The sequence below is a fragment of the Mus caroli genome, chromosome 15, assembly GCF_900094665.2.
Source record: "Mus caroli chromosome 15, CAROLI_EIJ_v1.1, whole genome shotgun sequence".
In the NCBI taxonomy this organism is placed as follows: Eukaryota; Metazoa; Chordata; class Mammalia; order Rodentia; family Muridae; genus Mus; species Mus caroli.
This window is the reverse complement of record NC_034584.1, coordinates 53658441-53677651: the sequence shown is the minus strand read 5'-3', so window position 1 is coordinate 53677651 and position 19211 is coordinate 53658441. Positions and strand designations below refer to the sequence as shown.

Below are 19211 nucleotides of genomic sequence, written 5' to 3'. Positions count from 1 at the left end.
CACAGATTCTTTCCACGACTTCTCCAAGTCATGGGGTAGCTAGAGACAGATCCAGGAAACTCACACTCTTTCCCTAACCCAAAAGACCAAATGCATTCTTCATTTCCAATGTCAGGGTGTCAAGGGCCCCCACCCATGCCACGCCCACTCAGAGAGGTTTGATGGTTTGAGCCAGAAGGATGCTGAGAATTCAAGACCAGACAGAACTATATAAGGAATGCTAACAGATACAGTGGTCTGAGCTACACTGTCAGACTGTGAGAGAAAGAGGGGGTGGGAATGAGGGGAGAGAGAAAGAAGGATAGGGAGAGGGAAGAGAAGAAAAAGGAGAAGAGAGGGGAAAAAAAGAGAGGAAGGCAGAGGGGAGGAGGAGGGAGGGAAGGAAGAAGGGGAAAGGAAGGAAGAAAGGAGGGGGAGAAAAGGAGGAAGGAGGGGAGAAAGAAGGAGGGAAAAAAGGCAGGGAGGGATAAAGGGAGGGAGGGAGGGAGGGAGGGAGGGAGGGAGGGAGAGGGGGGACAGAGAGAGGGAGGAAAGAGGAGAAAATGCACGCACACGCGCACGCACACACACACACACACAAATTGAGCTTTGGCTGGCTTCTCTAGTTATACGTCTCCCTTCTTCAGTCCTAAAACTGGGAGTATGCTCTGTGATGCCATCACTTCCTAGAAACACAGCAAGCCCTCAAGCCAGAGTCACGATGAGAAAGGCCTCTGAGCCCTCACACCCAGGCCAGACCCCTTCCTCTTGGTGCTAAGGCAAGTCTGCTCTCGGCTCACACCAACCTCGGCCAGCAAGCAAATGAAGCAAGAATGAGTGTGCACAGTGGGCTGGCCACCTAGCCCAGGGCTGGGCCAGGGTAGGAGCTCAGTGACTAGAAAAGGACACGAGGAGTCATTGCTGTAGTCACCAATCCAATCCAAAGGTCAAACCAAAGTACTGGAGCAGAAAGACTCTGACTGACACAGCAAAAGGAGGTGCCACCTCATCTGTCCATTCTACAAGGTCAACCCAATGACAACCCACCAACCAGCCCCCTCGAGAGAGAGCCCAGAAGCAGCTTGTACTCGGCTATGACTTCTGGGCCTCAGGTCTTGGTTTCCCCTGGCTGAAAACCAGAAAAGTGTAAGCTAAACCTTTTTTTTTTTTTTTTTTTTTTTAATTTTCCTTCTAGACAGGATCTCACTGCATACCTCTGGTGTCCTGGAACTCAGTATGAAAAACATCAACAAAATCAGCTGCTCAAAAAAAAAAAAAAAAAGATGAAAAGATGTAGTCTTGCTGGTCTAGCAAGTTAGAACCAAGCAGAAAAGGGCAGAGTTCTCATACCCGAAAGCCTGACCTGACATCTCACCATGTGAGACTCTAGCTGAGTGGTTCTCCGCCTTCCTAATGCTGCCACCCTTTACTGCAGAGCCTAGCGTTACTGTGAACCCGTACCATAAAATCACTTTTATTGCTGCTTCGTAACTGCAACGGTGTTACTGTTATGATTCATAATGTAAATCTCTGTGTTTTCCCATGGTCTTAGACAACCCCTGTGAATCATCGACCCTTCCCCCCCCCAGGGGGTCACGACCCACAGGTTGAGAATCTCTGCTCTAGCCTCTTTTCAGTCTTGGGTCTCAGCACCACATTTCCTCCATCTGGCTCCTTGAGGAGACAAACTGATACAATCTATAAGCAGCTACAAATACACAGGCAAGCAAGGATTGATTATTTCTTCTGATGCTCCTGTTTCCTCCTCCTCCTCCTCCTCTTCCTCCTCCTTTTCTTCCATCACCACCTCCTCCTCTTTATTTTATTTCTCTTTTTCATAATTTCAAAGGGTGTTCATGCAGGTAAGCAAGCAAGTACATATACCCATGCAAGATCGTGCAGAGGAAGATGCTCTTGGCCTTATTGTCTTGAGACAGGGTCTCTCACTAAACGCAAAGCTTACCATTTTGACTATACTGGCTTGCCATAGAGCGCCCAGGATCTGCTTGTCTCCACCCCCAGTGCTGGAGTTAGGGAAAGCACACTATGCTTGTTTGTTTGTTTGTTTGTTTGTTTGTTTGTTTGTTTGTTTTAATGTAGGTGCTGTGGAGTCAAACCCTGCTTGTATACCAAGCACTCTAACCCACTGAGCCATCTTCCTAGTGCTTTGTTTTATTTATTTGTGCCCATGTGTGTGTGTTTAAGTGCAAACAATAAGTTGGTTCTCTCTTTTCATCGCCTTGTTTTTGTTTCTTGGGTTCACCGTTTTTTGGTTTTTGTTTTTAATGTGTTCTTGCCTGAGACAGGTCTCACAATGTAGACCTTCCTGGGCTGGAACTAGCTATGTAGCCCAGACTGCTCTCAACTTGACTGCTTCCATCCCTCTAATGTTGGGATTGAGCTCCACTTCCCAGCACTGGATTTAGGGCACACGCCACCACATCCACCACCCCCACCCCCACCTTGCTTTTGACAAAGGACCTCTCTTCTGTTTCTGCCACTGTGCTATTTACTCCAGGCTAGCTCACTCATGAGCCCTTCAAAGGTTCTCCAACCCCTGCCTCCTCTCTTGCCATAGAAATACTTCGATTACAGTATCCAGGTTCCAGTTCCGGTTCTGGTTCTTGGAATCACACTGGATTCATTAGGCTTGGGAAGCTACCGATTTTACCAGGAAGCCATTTCTTTGTGACCCTTTCTCTGCCACTTTTCTTATGTTTGAAACAGCGTCTCGTGTGTCCCAAGCTGTCCTTGAACTCCTTCCATGGCCTCAGACGCGTCCTTCAACGTCAGAGTACTAGTTTGACACAGAAGCATCATCATGCCCAGCTTGTACAGTACTGGGGACCAAACCCAAGGCCTCATGCTTGTTAGAGAGTTTTCCCCTTCCTCTTCCAGCAACTGTGAAGTCACTTCCACTGAGATCATTAAGGAAGGAGGTGAAGGCTCTTGTGCTGGTTCCCAGGGATCGTGCTGGGATCTGCTCCCCCTCTTTGCTTGCTTGTTTGTTTACTTTCTGGGAGGAGTGGATGATTAACTATGCACTTGCCCTCCCTTTCCCAGCCAAAGCCGTGTTGAAAAGCCAATTCCATCACCTCCAATTGCTACAGCGCCTTTCCTCATCCAGGAGGAAATTAGGCAAGGAAGCCATCGCATGGCCCGGGTCTAGTTTTGAAAGGAAGCACAAGGCTGTTCCCACAGCCTCTCTGGCAAGGTGTAGGCCCTGTTTCCAACAGAATCTCAAAACAACAGCAGAAAGGACCTAAGAAATCAAACAATGTCACTCCTGCTTAAAAGTCAATAGAAACGGCAGACCCTTCAGACACAAGAGGAGACCACAGACTAAGATGTCTACCTTCATGTTCACGGTTCTCTGACCTGGAGGCCTGTTAGGCTCTGAGCTGCTGGAGGGTCTCCATCCATCCATCTCTCAGTCTACTCATGACCCACCCACTCATCCATCCACCCATCACTTCATCCATCCGTGGCATTTGCCCTTTCCCTTCAGTAAGCACTATGCTAAGTGCCAGGAAAGAGTAAGGCTTCAGCGGTCCTTGGCCACTTGGAGTTCTCCCAACAAGCCAGCACTGAGTCTCCGCCATGAAGTTGACCACAGTGTCAAGCTCAGGATAGGCATAAAGCATGTTTGTGGATTGAATGATGGAGCCCTCGTTTCTTTTGCTAACGCTTCAATGTTTATTGACTAAATATACTAGGTTATTTTTAAGTTAAAAGACTCCACATTTGGAGAAGTGTTTCAGACACTCCTCATTGTTATTTCTTACCAGCAGACAGTATAGTGGCATGCAGACTGAGAACGCTAGGTATGGAATCTAAAGGGCCAAGTTCATATGCTACCTATGAGTTGGCTACTCCTGAGCAGCTACTGAAAGACACTTCATTCTCTCAAATATAAGTGGGGAAATATTTGACTTGCCTAGTTCACTCAACAAGTGTGCATACCAAAAGGGAGCAACTTCTAGAAAGTATATTGTGCATAAAAGTGATGTGAAAGAATAAAATGTCTAGAAATTCCAGATGTTGTGAAACACAGGGCTGAAGCAGGAAGACTGGGTTCGGTGTCATCTGTGCTACAGAACACACACACATACACACAACCATTCCAGGACTTATAGAAAGTATCATTTAGTGGTGTTACTACCTATCCAAGTGTCAGCTATATAAAGGACACAAGAGAAAATAAAAGTGAGTGACCCAGTCAAGTTCTCTCAGCCAGCTGGGCGCAGTTCCTCCTGATCTGCTTGAGGGAGATTAAATGTATGTGTCTGTGGTATCACATGTCAGCCTGGCCAATCGTGACCCATTTTTCTCTCCATCTGATACATGTAACAACAGTACAAAGGGGTGTTGTAACCTTAATTGCTTGCAGTGTTTTGAAATCCTCAGATTAAAGCTAGGGAAGTCCAAAGTATTCTCTGTGTGTGCCCAAGGAATTGCACCAAGGCAACTTGGGTTCACTGGAGCAGGGAGGAACGGTAGCATGGATTCTGGGTTTCGCCAGGGAACTTCAGGGTTGAAGGTCCTGTTCATAAAAAGACCAGGACCAGCCCTTCTCCTGGTTTCATTTTTGGTTTTATGGATTTTTATTTTGGGGAGGTTGACTTCAGGGTCTCGTGGAGCTCAAGCTGGCCTCAGACTTTCTGTGTAGCTGTGACTGGCCTTGAACCCCTGTTCCTCTTGCTTCAGCCTCTGAAAGTGCTGGGATTAGAAGCGTTACCACACTTGGCCGGTTCTCCCACCGTTTGCTTATTTCCCACACGCTTCTTGTGCTCTCTGTTCTTTGTGGCTCCCGAGAGTCACATGGCCCGTGCTGCAATGACTCCGATCCCATGGGTCCTGCTTTCCTAAGTTACCTCCAACTGAATGTTGTAGCAAAGGATCAAAAAACGTGTCACCTGGCACCTCTGCCCAGAGCTGATACCTAAGCTTCATGGTTAAGGTTAGTTAAAATTTTATCTCACTAGAAAATCAGTTTCTCTGGGGCTAGCCAATCCCAAGTGGTCGGCCCTAAACATACATAGGGAGGAGCGAAGCTAAAGGACTCATTGGGTTGCTTTTATGCTCACATGTATATTAACAATAGTCAAAGAAAAGGGCACGAATTTGAGAAGAGTGAGGTGGATACGAGAAGAACTGGCAGTCAATGAGGGATAGAAAAGATGTGAATAGAGTCATCATCATGTATAAAATTCTTATAAAAAATTTTTTTTTATTAAAAAGATGTATCTCATGAACCAGGCATTTGGGAGGCTGAGGCAGGGCTGAGTTTGAGAGCAGCCTGGGCTACAACAGAAGTACCCTGTGGCAAACAAGTAAACCATTAAAACAAACCAAAAAATAACAGTGTGCCCTATAGTGGTTGCCTTGGGAACCAGTGCCAAGCAGGGATGGACAGGTCCTATTTTATGTTCTAGATCTGATGTTGTCTTCATGAGAATTCACTGCACTTACAATGTGGTGTGGTATCTGGTGCCACAGTCATGTACAGAGGTCAAAGGACAACTTAATGGTCAGTCCCCTTCTCTCACCAGGTGGGTCCTGGGGACCAAATTAAGCTTGTCAGGCTCGGTGACAGGCATCTACAGCCCAATAGCCATTTCCTCAGCTCTGTGGCTTCATTTACTGTTAAAACTGTATACTAACTGCTTTGAGGATTTCATACTTGACTTGCACACATTCTGATCTTACACACTCCCCACACCTTCCCGTAACTCTTCCATATCTACCCTCAATGCTCTCACCACTTCCTTCCTCTCTCCAGATTCCAGTGTTTGCTGTCCATGGGCATGGGCGGTCAGCAGGGCCTCAGCTTGGGGCAGAGATGGGAGCCCCTCCCCTTTCCTTGCGCATATCATTTTAATCCGACTAATTTGCTTTGTTTCAAAGAGGTTGTCAAGACATAGTGAAACGAGAAACCTAACTCAATCGAGTCATCCCTGTAACAGAGTCAATGTTTTCTAAGCAGTTTTTCCTTATTTTAATATTTATACTTACAGAGGGGGGCGGAGACGGAAAGAAATGCCATTACTAATCATATTATAATCAGCTTTAAAGCTGAGGGGCAGGTGTCTTCTGGAACCTACATGGCCCTCTCTCTGGGGGAATAAAGTGGTAAATATTCTATAATGTTCTTCTGGGGTATTCATAGCTTTTCTCAAATTCTCCATTTCTCTAACCAAAACCAAAACCAAAAAACCTGAAATCAAAAGCCAGAGAATTCATTTTATTGTTTTTGAAACAGACTTGCTATATAGCCCAAGCTGGTCTTGAACTCTTGATGTGCCTGTCTCAGCTTCCACAGTATCGGAAAGCCAAGGCAGGTGTGAACCACCCAAGCCTGTCAAAAGGCAGCCAATTCTTCAACTCTTGAACTCAAAAATCCATGTTACACTACCCTCCAATGCTTCCAACCCAGACCACAACACCCACCCACCTCATTCTGCATGTGAGCCCTGCCCATTAAAGCACACATGTTCAGACACACACACAAAAAGGCAGATTCCAGGCAGGCATAATTACACATGCCTTTAATTCCAGAGGCACAAAGACCTCTGTGAGTTCAAGACCGGCCTGGTCTACATAGCGATTCCATGCTAAGCAGGACTATATAAAACGAAAAAAAATAAAGTAGCCAACCACCTGTCTGACTCTCTTGTGTCCGTGAGACACTGCAGCCAGAAAGTCAAAGGGTATCTCGCTGTAGCCAGGGACAGTCACAGGAAGGCAGCGTGCACACAAAGGAAACTCACTATATTTCTTTACGAAACCATATTTATTAAAAGTTCTCTACAAGTTAGCAACGTTGTGCCACTATTACCTTTCCACACACGCACAGGAGACCTAGTGTTTCCAGCAGTCCGGGCGAATGCCCAGGCCAGCCCCGAGTCCTCAGCCAGGGAATGTATCACAGATACACAGGAGCTGGGTGATACCAACAGAGGCCTGTCCCTGCTCCTTCCCCAAGTCCCACCAGCCTCTCAAGATTATATTGCCAACAATCATTCACATTTCACATGGCTCTGGACACACAGGTTCCTCAGACAGACACAGACGACAAAACAAGCTGCAGAGCCAAATGACAACAATCGGACATCTGTATAAAAGGTAAAATGTATATACAAATATAAAGCACACAGTACGTGAGGTATACACGGCATTGTCTCCATGTTAGTAGTCTCCCTAGGCATAGCCCTTAAAGATGCCTGCCGGCTTCTGTTGTGTCATTTCTCACAATACAGTATTTCTGTTACCCGTTTAACCACCTGACTTCAGCACTGTCCTAGACAGTGGCAACTATTTCTTCTGTACTTTTTTTTTTTTTAATGCAACTTTCGGCAGTTTCTCTGAGAAGCTTCATTCCCTGTAGGGAATATGTTTCCGTCTCCAGAAGCATTTAGGCAGAGGCCAGGTCCCCCACCTGGGGAGATTGAAGCAAGGGATCTCGGGTAGGCAGCTAGGGGCGAGACTCTGCATCGGATGCAGAGTTTTAAAGTCCTTTCCAGCTACATTTTTGAGGTTCTCTCTGTCACTCCAGAGCCGGCTTCACAGATAGGGTCATCAACAACATGACACGTGAACCCCAAAGAGCCAAGCACGGGAAACTGAAGACCCTGGATGCCAGAGGCACAGTAAACCCGTGGGAGGTTGGCGTCCGGTTTCCTTTTGTCTGAGAATCTTGCAAGACTGTCTCAAACTCACTTTCTCTGAAGCACGAAGACGGTTCACACGTGCTCCTGAGAGAGCAGGCTGGCGAGTCTCCTCACCCTTGTCTGCACACACAAAATGTTCCACCCAGAGATGGTCCTAACGGTGGGCGTAGGGAGTGCTGGCCAAATGCTGCCATATTCGAGGAGAGCCTTAAGAGCTAACAGATTCCACATGATCAAATTAATTTCTTTAAAAACATCGCTGCCTGACTGAGCTCAAGAGTTCTGAAACAGCCAAGAATTTGAATCTCCTGATACTTTTCCACAATTAGCTGGTGACTGCTTTCATAGCTGCAGGGGATAGGTCCCAAGGTGGGGTTGTGGGGGGCATTATTGCATAGGAGGTCTTGGCTCTGGGGGAAGAGTCTGGGTTCAGGCAGGGTTTCTCACTCCATCTATTCCAATGCCGGAACAGAGTCATGGGTGAGTCTGCAGGGAGAGTAAGGGTTAAAAAAAGAAAAGAAAAACTTCTGGTAGGAGAAACTGCAGCAGCAAGGGGAGTTTGTTACTCCAACCGATTGCCACCTTGTTCAAATGCCACTGTGCGAAGTGCTTCCTTCCCATTCAAATGTTCAAGTTCACTACTACACCTGACCGCGTGGGATGCGCGTTGGCTTCAGAGCCCGTGGCACCCTTGCATCCGACACTGGAATAGTCATGATGGTTCATCGAAAAGGGGACACCTCTGTCGAGCAGCTAATCTGAGTGCATGCTGGTCAAATCAAGTCACTCAGCCCAGAGAGGTGACACCACATTGAGCCTCACAAGGACAATGGTGCTCCGTCCCCAAATCTGGCTGGCACCATGTAAGAGGGCCTGCCCATCATTAGAAATGCCATGTGTGAGAATTATGAGGTTTCTGAGGTTTTTTTGGGGGGGACTAGCAGAAGAAGGAACTTATGTCACTGTCCTCCTGGTACTCAGGAACAATCTGATCGGAAGTTCCTATTTCAGAGTCAACATAGCCCGGTTCCAGGACATACTCGAACCAGGGATGGAGTAAGATCTGAGGAGCTGTGAGTCTCTCAGAAGGTTCTCGTCTCAGGAGGCTTCGGATGAGGCACCTGGCTTTGGGGGAGACGTGCTCAGGAATGCAGAACTGTCCACGGCGGATTTTGGAAAAAAGGGCACTCGGATCTGAGTCATGAAAGGGGTATCGTCCGACCAAAAGCGTATAGAGCATCACCCCGAGGCTCCAGACGTCCGCCGCCTTTCCGGAGTAGGTCCCAGTAGTGTTGAGGATCTCGGGGCTCACGTAGGCTGGGCAGCCATGTTTATCTGACAGCGCATCATCTTCACCCTTGATGATGTGAGTATCTTCCAGGCTTTCCAGTCTAAGCTGGGTTCTGTGGGAGAGAGAAATGAAGCTATTATTTTCAGACCAGCTGCCATGGAACAAGCACTTCCCAATAACAGTGCCCACAGGCACTAACAGCCAAGGCCGTTGGAATGTCATTTACCCCTTCATCTAGTGAGCGCTGCCCTGCAAACAGCCAGGACGGGCGATTTCACAAACCAATACAAACTGCAATAAATGTTTGCAAAGTATCGAGAGAGTGCCCGGGGGCAGAGGGGATGATGCAAAGTCTCAAATAATATTCATGATGCTAGAGCTTATGATATCCTAAAAGGGTTACACAACTGACAAAGTTCACAGTGCAAAATGGGGAGCTGGTTTCAGGGGAAGACTGGCATGTTCTACAAAGTTGTCATGGGAGAGTGAGGGTATGCATCCTCCTTCCTCAGGTGGGGGCTGTGTATCCATCGTCCAGGCTACCAGTCTCTTACTGTGACACTGACTGCCCAGGGCTGTCGACACTACTGCCCCCACACCTACAAAATCTCATTCACCCAAGTCCCAGCTGCAATAACCAGAGGGGGATGGTGACAAGAAATGTTTAATAATTGCATTTATTGGGCTGTTTGTTTCACGACAAAGACTACTTAGTCCTGACAGAGAAGTTATGTGAACAAACGTGCGTGGCTGATAGATGTGAAGGCTACAGGGGCCCCTGAACACCCACCCCTAGGACTGTAGATCAAGGTACATGAGTCTTTATCCCACATGAGAATCTCTGTTTTATAGATAATCGTTGTTAAAGAAGTCATTGTAGAATGTGAAAGAAAGTCCAGAAACCAAGTCTACTAAAGAAACCACAGTCTACAAGACCTTTGGTCGAAGGAACTCTTATAAAGCTGCAGGTGCCTCCTGACGCAGAGCCAGCCACCCACATCTTCTTGATACCCCCCCCCCCGAACGCCCCCAGGACCACGTGGGGTACCTCTAATATCCGGGGCCTGCTTCAGAGAAGCAGGCCAATTTTAGTAAGTCACTTGTTGTGAAGTTACATGCAAACAGTTGGTCAGTTCCTTTTCCTATCAAAGGTCTGGTAGTTTCTTTCTTTTCTTTCTTTTTTTCCTTTCCAGCCTTCCTGTTCCCTGGAGTGTAGTATACATGTGCTAACTTCGGTATGTCCTCAGCATGACCTCCCTGTTATGTAAAATACCCATCGGTTCTGTAAACGGAAAATATGACTCAACCCTCGGGTGTCTGCCCCTGATTGGCTCCTGTAGTACTAAAACCCTGCACCTGTGCTGGCTACAGGAATAACGTCAGCCTGCCATTGCTTAACCCTCGGGTTACCAAACCCTATGCCCATGACACTGGCCTGTGCAATGCAGATTTCAAAAGCTGGTGAGGAGGTGTGTAGTGCATGTTTCAAAAATAGGCATCGCCATTATCAAAGAAGCACACACCAGCCAGGAACCGGACACTTCTTCACAGCAAACAGTTTCTCTTTGCTAATCCTGTGTGTTTCGATAGTCAGTGCAAGGTCAGATACAAACACACACACTTTGGGGACCTCTGTAACTGTTTTAGGGGGGCCCTGGTGTTACAGGTAAAAGTGCACAGTTAGGGCAAGTCCTGTGTAACTGTATTCGAGAAAGTAACTCACTCCCACAGGACAATTCTACAGACAGGCAATCTCTATCCTCCCACCACGGACAGAGTCGGAGTCTGGCTGCAGAATGAAGTGTGGTTAGCTCATGCTGCTTCCTGGGTTCTCTTGGTGAAGCCTCCACTTCAGATCTTACTGTCTCCTTATTTATTCCCTTATCAAGCACATCTTGTCCTTTGTGAGGTAAGCCAGGAACTATATTTAGCAGTGCACGCTAGCCAACTTCCATTTATTATTCAATGTGGTTATTTTCTGAAGATGGAGTTGATGAGATGTCTTTAAAAACTCACCAGAGAATGGGAAACAACTACTGGGAGGTGTGGGGTGCGCCCAGGCTCAAATAGAACGGGAGTTTGCTGTGAGAGGGATGGTTGCTATTCTGCCAACACAACAACACAACTAGCTCTGTAATGTCTTCTAGGTACAGCAGAGGCAGGGCACGGAAGTAAGAATTTGAGCACCTCTTGGGAGTCAAGGACAAGTGGACACCTTTTCCCCAAAAGACTGACCTTTCTGACAAAAGGAGATAAACCTGAGCCTGAGACAGGGACAGGAAGGGCATCCTGTCAACAGGTAGCATCGAGAAAAGCACCAACACACCTCTAGGCTTCCCTATGCTTCATCCAATAGAGCAGAGAATAAACTGGGCTTGGCCATCACTTCCCAGATGCAGGACTTAGTACTAACAGCAGAGAAGACCTGAGCCCTTGGGTTTATCTTGCACCTAACGGCATGACCTGTGCCTTTAGGGGTTTTGTTTTATTTTGTTTCATTGGGTTTTTTTGTTTTTTTGGGGGGTGGGGGGTTGTTGTTGCTGTTGTTGTTCCAAAAGGCCACCAGAGGTGCTGTGTCAGCTGCCTACCTCTCCTCAGTGGAGAAGACGAACTTCCTGAGCTTCAGGTCCCCCAGCACGATGGCCGACTGGTGGCAGTGGGCAACGGCGGAAACAATCTGCTTGAAGAGCCGAGCGGCCTCCTCTTCCCGAAGCCGTTTCCGGCTCCGCACATAGGAGTGCATGTCTCCAAAGTCCTTCTCGAAGAAGACGTAGGCCTTGCTCTCACCAAGGAGCACCTCCACGATGCCAGTGATGTTGCTATGGGACGGTAGCTGGATGTAAGGCCTGATTTTGTCCTGGTAGTGTTTAATGGGGAACTCCTGTGGGGAGAAAAGTGACCTGTTTAAGGGATGAGAAAGCCAGGGGGCCGCCTCCAAGGTCCTATCTGAAGCTGGGCTGGAGTTCTCAATCTTTGGGCTTTCAATGGCAATAAGCCCCATTCATATATTCTTTTCTGGGTACCCCCTCAGAGCTCCAGCTGTTAGGATACCCTTACAACAAACCTGCTACACCTTGGGATCTGGGCCAGCATACTCCCAGAGCCCACCCCCTACTGTAGGGTGACTGGAAGAACTCCCTTCTGCAAATGCTTTTGTCTTTTAGGGGGCCATCAGCTCCCAGGAGCCAAGCAAGCCCAGCTCCCTACTGTAGCTCTTCCTAGCAGACAGTAAGTAGCTAGGGGAAGGTACCCCCAGCATCCCTAAGGGTGAAAAATCAACAGCTAAACATGCATGCATCTCCTGCGAACCCAGGAGGCTCAGCAGAGCACAGTCAAAGAATGTGGTGACTTTGCAGCCTCCACGGGAAGCTGAGGCAGCAAACACGCAGAGCTGTCATTAGTCAGAAGGAACCGATGACTTGGAAGGAGAGACTGACAAAGCAGCCTTATGCAGCCTGCCTATGGCTGCGACTCAGGTGGAAGCAGCCTGTAGTTACTTTCTTACGGGAGGGGTTAGGCACCTCTCTAGGTCTTCTCTTTTTTCCTGTTTGTTTCCTCGACCCCCATCTACCCTGGTTGCCCCCTCCCCCCAACGGGTAGCAAATCCTCTAAGAAGCTGGCTGGTCTCTTTAAGGGCCTTTTGTTCAGCCCGGTTACTCATATCCTAGACGCAACTGGAAATGGTGACACACGGGCTGTCACCATCTGGATTCGGCTATTATCTGCTCAGAGGAACTGGAAGGGGTTGCACAATGACCCAGACCAACCCCACCTCTGAGGTGGCTGCTCTAGTACCAACTTGGGAAAAAAAATATCTCTGCTGCCTTCTCCTCCCGCCCCATCCGTTTCTCTCCCAAAACTGTTCTCATCCACCAAGAAGAAAAAGAGTTTCTCTCTGGGCTTGACCACGCATCAGAGATTTCACGCGGGTGGACAGTAGGTGGCAGCAGCAAACGGAGAAGTGGGGCGCTGGGGGGGGGGTGGCTTTCAGGTGAGTTGTTGGAAACCCAGATGCCACTTTTAACTCCAGGAGAATGAAAGGAGTCAGTGGGGCTCTCAATGGCCCAGAGATAGGGTGTCCGGCTCACGAAGAGCACACTGCGCAGCCGTCCTGGGCTACGCGCTCTCCCGGAGAGCCGGGCCATCCTGTATCTAGTTGTACTCCTAATGTTGCAATGAAAATTGCCGGCCTCAAACTAAAGCAAGTGGAAGCGAGCCTCTGGAAGTTTTCCAACACTCCGATGCTGGCCAGAAGCCTTCCCACGCTTAAGACCACCCCATCCCAACACTTCCTGGGGTGGGCTGTATGCTGGTCCCAACAGGAGTTCAAGTCCAGAATCCCCTAGGTAAAAAGCAGCCCGACTTGGTCTATGCAGAACCCACGCCGCGAGCCTCCGGCAAAGAGCTTGCCAGTTGCTCCAAGTCCCGAGGAGGCACACACTGCAGGGCGTCCTTCCAGGACAGGGGGAGGAGGGGGATGAGAGCAGGGCAATGGCATGGCTCTGGAACCCACTGCAATTCCAAACTTAAATGGAACGCCACGCGCTAGCAATACAGAGCGCCAAAGAAAAGAACAGAGATAAAAGAACTGAACCCTGCACTTCCTCTAGACCGCCTAACCCTCACGATAAAAACACTCCACAGGAAAGCCCTCAACCTCCAAAAAGACGAAGCTGACCAAAATACCCTCCTTATCCAACTCAACGCCCTTATCTGCTTTGCCAAACCCAAGCGCTGGCGGGACTGTGATCCCGGTGGGCCGGAACCTAGGCACTTCTGTGGACGACCCAGACCCGCAACCTCCGTCCCAGGATGCTTACCTTGCAGCGCAGCTCGCGGCCGGTGTGGATGCACAGTGCCCGGGACACATGCTCGCGCTCAGCTAGGGGTAGCAGCAGGTAGTCAGCGATTCGGCTGGGCCCGGGTGAGCTCACACAGCTGCCGCCGGTTCCCTGCGTGGAGGGCGGAGGCTGAGGGCTGCAGGGCGAGCCAGGGGGACTGAGGTAGTCGGGGGGACTCGAGCACTCAGAGAGGCGCGGACACTTGGCCGCCACGGCCGCCGGGTCGTCCGTGTCCAGCAGGCGCTTGGCCGGGGTTCCCCGGGCAGCCGGGAACAGTAGACCCGGACCGCGGGGCTGCGAGGCGCCGCTCAGGGCAAAACGCACGGGACCGACCCGCATCGCGGCCCTGGCCGGAGCGGCCCCGGCTTTGTAAATCCCTGGATCCGCGCTGTGACTTCTTCCAGTCGGCGGGATGGAGTTTGCAGATAGAGCTTGGATCGGTCCCCAAGAGGAGCCGTTCCAGGACTCTGGCGTTGTCCACAAGAACCACGCTGGCCACGCGTCCAATGGTGGGAGGCCGGCTAAGGTCTCCAGAACCCCACAGGCACCAGGTCTGGGCGCCTCGTTGGCGGTGGCCGCCGCTATTGTTGCCGAAGCTGTGGATAGTCCGGGACGTGGAGGCGGCCCGAGTTCCCTGGTGTTGAGCCTCGAGGACAGGATTCCGCAGGCTCGTTGGCTTCACCGAGCAAACGCACTTCCCAAAGCAATTAGTCTGAAGTAAAAGCCGGTACAACTTTTCCGTGCCGCTCGGAATCCTGCGCGCTCCTGGGCTCCAGGCGTGTGAGCGAGCGAGACGCGCTCAGAAAGAGAGAGAGAGAGAGAGAGAGAGTGACGGACTCTGAGTGTGTGTGCCGCACTGATCCCGGCCAGTGCACTCCTTCTCCTTTTCCTCCACCTCCTCCGCCTGAGAGAGAGAGAGAGAGAGTGACGGACTCTGAGTGTGTGTGCCGCACTGATCCCGGCCAGTGCACTCCTTCTCCTTTTCCTCCACCTCCTCCGCCTCCCGGTGACTCACGCTGTATACACACACACACTCACAGCCCGGGCTGTGTAAACAGTTGGGAAGCCGGGTTGTGCAATGAGGTGGCTGCGACGACTCCGGCCCCGTCGCCGGGCTTGCAGTCACCGGAGCGGAGGGAGGGGACTAGGGGGGAGGGGAGGTGGAGTTGGAGGCTGGAACTGTAAGGGGTGGCCAGAAGCCTGGGGATGCTCCCGACCGCGCGCGCCGAGGCGCAGGTGGGAACGTCCTGGGACGCCTTGGGCGCGCACACACGCCCCCCGGGTTGGGCTGGGCAGCAGGCTGCGCGCGCCCCACCGCAGGCCCGCGGGCCGGTAGCCCAGGGAGGGGGCGGAGGCACAGCTCCCGTGACGTCAGGTTCCCGGGGAAGTGGGCGGGAGGGGCGGGGCAGCGGGGGCGAAACGACCGCTGATTGGTGCGCGCGCATCATTCACACAACACAATGGAGCACCGAGCTCCCGGCGGCCGCGCGCACCTCCTGGCTGCGCACCGGCTGCTGGCTGAGACCCAGTGGTCACGCCTTTACCCTAGTGGGTTGCCCCCCCTTCCCCGCCGTTCTGCACTTTGGGGAGCTCCCGATGGAGCTGTGGGCGCCGCCGAGTCGCGGCTGCAGCCGGAGGAAGGGGCGAGAGGAAAGGTGATGAATTCCATTATCAGTCATTCACCCCCACGCGGTAGTTCCGGGGAAGACCTGTGCGTGGTAGTGAATGTGGCTTTTTTTTCCTTCCCCTCTTTTCCTGCCCCCTCCCAACTCTAATCCCCAGCGTCTGTTCGCTTCCACAAATAGAACCTTCTGTTGGATGAAATAAAAGCAAACACTGGGCCTTCTGCTCTGCCTCCACCTCCACGCCCCTCCCGCGCCTGCCGCCCGCCCGGATTGCACGGAAATAGCCTCTCCAAGCTCCTGGGCCGCCCCTTCGCGGTGACTCGCCGAAAGAGCTTCCTGAGCTCCGGCCGGTGGGAAACAAAGGATGTGGGGAACTGGCGGAAGGGGCCCACGTGGCTGGCGCCAGATTCCTGTCCCCTCCCGCCTGCAATAACGCGCCCGAGGGTCTAGGGCGCCAATGCAGCCAGGAGTATTGGATACTGGGGTACGGGTCACTCTATTCACTGCCATACTATTCACTCTGTACTACCTGCACGCGAACAAGGTCGCATGTATACTTTCATATAGTTTGAGTTGTGTGCTCTTGAAACTGGCTGACCTTGCTCCCTGGAAACAGCTTGCAGTCACATTTTGTGTTGCTGGGTTTTGTTTGTTTTTTCCCCCCTCCACTTCTTTCGCAAACCAGGTCAGTTTGGAGTCTCTGGATCCTCACTTAGCATAGATACCTATTATCAATGTCCTTTCTTGCAATTATGCTGAATAATTAATTTTCTAAAACCAGGTCAAACCCAAGAATAAATCCTTTTCATCATTAATTCTCCAGTCATTCAACAAACGCTAATTAAGCATCTCCAAGGGTTAGGCGCTGGGGATTAGGAGACTTAAATTGAGACAGTAATGATAATTGGCATCAGTTGTGGCCCAGGGGGGTGCGGGCTCCTTACTCTGAGCATTTTGCGTACGTTATGAACTTTAGTTTTACACTCACTTCATAGGATTACATTTTGTTCCATTTGATTAAAAAAAAAAAAAAAAACGGAAGCCTAGAACCTTTAGCTTCCTTGCTGTGATTCAAAGGCTACGGGAAGCAGTCCGTAGTCCGTAGGGGAAGCTTCTCCGGCACTCTTGTAGACTCAGAGGAGACCACAATTTGCAAAGAAAGGAACTGTTAGGGAGGCCTCCATCGGATTATGCGAACTGCCCAGAGGAAATCCATCTAAGAACAGCAGCTTGGCTAGGAGAGGGAGCTGAATCTTGACAGGTTATGGGGACCAAGTATGTTTAGGAAGTTGCACTAGACCCTGAGGGTTTTTATCTACCTGATAAGATTCTCTCCTGAAGGAATCTTAGGATGTACTGAGCTGCCCGCTGGGCCTGTTACTGGATAATGAACCCAATACTGTGATGGGTTATCTTAACCTGAATGCTGTATGTACCTCCTCTCCCTTAGTTAGCCTCTTCTGGGAGATACATCACCACAAACCACCGTTGCCATGACACCTCAGCTAAACATGTGCCCCGTCCTCCTCTGCTCAGCTCCCTGGGATGGCCTTCACAAACTCACTGAATTTTGGTTTTTTTGGGTTGGGTTGGGTTTTTTTTTTTGTTTGTTTTTTTTGTTTTTTTGTTTTTTTGGTTTTTTTTTTTTTTTTTTTTTTTTTTTTTGGTTTTTTTTCCCCAGTATGACCAGTGGGAGGCTCTGGAAGACCATGAGCAGGTAGGAGGCAGAGGAGAGTTACCAGGAGACATCTTTCTCCCTGCTTGGGCATCCAGCTATAGCAACCTCTCTGTGTGATGATTTCCTGGACAGCCACGCTTCTCTTTGAGACTAGATTTTTCTCCCTGATCGCTGCAAAGAAATAGCACTGCTGTGACTGAAAAGAGCAAGGAGGTGGTGGAAAGATAAAGCCCTGTCCTCTTGCAGGGACCTGTACCCCCTCTGCATTCCCAGTTCCAAGCTCTCAGCTGGAGGCACCAGAAGCCTTCTTAGATTGCCTTAGATGAGCCTAGCTAGTCCCTCTACCCTTTCCAACTCCTTTCCTGCCATCCCTTGCTGGGTACCACATCCTCCATTCCAGTTTCTCATTTCCAACGGAGTGTACCTCCTGAGGATCCTAGTCTACCACATCTTCTCTGCATGGCCTGGCCCGCTCCAACAATTCTGGCCTCCTGGGATCAGGTGATACCATCTTGTCCTCCGGTCCTAGGGTGACAGCAACTTCCTGACGCTAAAATCCAAGTCACCCTCAGGACTATTCTTTGTTCTTTGATTTCTGCTCTCCCAGTACCTTTGGAACTAGTTCCTCACAGGAAATTCTTGGTAAACTTGCTGACCTGAATTCTGTTTCCTCGTCTAGCCCCTTCCCCAACAACACGCCCCCCACATACACCCCTCCAACTCAGTGCAAGACTATATACTGGATTCCTGCAGAGAGCTTCTGAACCATGAAACCATCCTTTCAGCCAATAGCAAATACCTACTGTGTGTCAGGGTACCTACTAAGTGCTGTGGACAAAGTAAAGGTGCCCTCCTCAGTTCCTCTTTGGCACAACGCTAGAGGAACCCTTGAACCGTGAACCTGAGAGCATCAGGCTCTGGCCTAACACTGAAGGACTCACGGAGGAAATCCACATCCTGCATTCGTTCAGGTCTCACTTCCCTTTCAAGACTCATCTTTTTCATCTCCTGGTCTCTGTCCTACTCATGCCAGATCCTGGCAGGGCCCCAAACACACCTGCCAATTCACACCTCTGCACAGTTGCCCAAAATATTCCCTCCCACTAGAATCTTTCTTCTTCCTCTGCCAAGCTAATGAGCTCTTACTCATCCTGCAGAACACCTTCTGTATTTTCCCAGCACCTGCAGTCAGGTGTAAATTGCATCCAGCTGCAAGGACATCCCATCTCCCGGGACTCTTTCCACTGGACTACATTTCCAGGAAAGAAGGGTCTGACCAGACTCACTCTAGCCCCCAGCTCAAGGTCAATCACAAAAGAGGGGTTCAGCAAGTCCCTGTGGGACGAGGGTCACCCGCAGGGACTGCTGGCGATAAGGGACTGTTGGAAAAAACAACATTTGGGCAGAGTCAGGACTGGTAACTCCATGACACATTTCGGAGTTAAACACGGAATCCTGCCTAGGTGATAGGCTGTAGATAGCCTAGGAAAGCAGGAAGTTAAGCTTTGAAGGAATGTGTGCAGGAACGGGCGTATGGCCACTGGCAGAGCCTGCCATTCACAAGGACAAGGGAGTGAAGAAGTTGTCTTGATCTTGGTCCTGGGGATTTCTTTGCTGCCAAGTCTGGACTGAACTTCCCTCTTGCTTCTCAGGCACTGCTCTTTTTGTACCTTGATTGTCTCACCTGTGTAAAGGGTATAAGAAAGCCCTGCTTTTCTTTCCCTGCAAGGGAAACAGGTAACTATAATATTGGAAAGCGCTTTGGGGAAATTGGCTTGTGCGTGAATGTGGCCAGGATTGTGAAGGCTTGCCATAGCCCAGAATTCAAAAAGGCCTTTACGTGAAAACCCAAGACAATGAATAAAACCTATTAGTCAATAGGATACAGGCAGGAAGTAATTCTTCCTGGTTAAATGGTGATGTTGGCTCTATAACAATGTCTACCACATGGTACCACTTGCCAGCTCCTCTGCTACATTGGCAATGAGAGTTAGAAGCCCAAATCCTCCCTCCCTCTCTTTTCCTCTTCCTCCCTTCCCCCCACTCTGTGTCTATGTGTTTTCTTTGTGTGGCTATTTTGTTCTCTCTCTCTCTCTCTCTCTCTGTGTGTGTGTGTGTGTGTGTGTG

At 50.0% G+C, this 19211-nt stretch overlaps 1 protein-coding gene across 1 annotated transcript; it reads right to left on the bottom strand.

Moving 5' to 3' along the window:
- Positions 1–6753: 6753 nt before the first annotated feature.
- Trib1 (tribbles pseudokinase 1) lies at positions 6754–14639 on the bottom strand. Its single transcript, XM_021183924.1, has 3 exons — positions 13761–14639; positions 11529–11821; positions 6754–9052 (listed from the first exon to the last, which is right to left on the bottom strand). The coding sequence occupies exons 1-3, from the start codon at positions 14118–14120 to the stop codon at positions 8587–8589; spliced, it is 1119 nt and encodes a 372-aa protein (XP_021039583.1). The 5' UTR covers positions 14121–14639; the 3' UTR covers positions 6754–8586.
- Between the last annotated feature and the right edge of the window lie 4572 nt (positions 14640–19211).

Coding starts and splice junctions, on each gene's coding strand:
- Trib1 (XM_021183924.1), bottom strand. CDS start 14,120: ATGCGGGTCGGTCCCGTGCGTTTTGCCCTGAGCGGCGCCTCGCAGCCC. Junction 11,822..13,760: donor GCCGCGAGCTGCGCTGCAAG/GTAAGCATCCTG, acceptor TTCTCCCCACAG/GAGTTCCCCATTAAACACTA. Junction 9,053..11,528: donor GTCTTCTCCACTGAGGAGAG/GTAGGCAGCTGA, acceptor TCTCTCCCACAG/AACCCAGCTTAGACTGGAAA.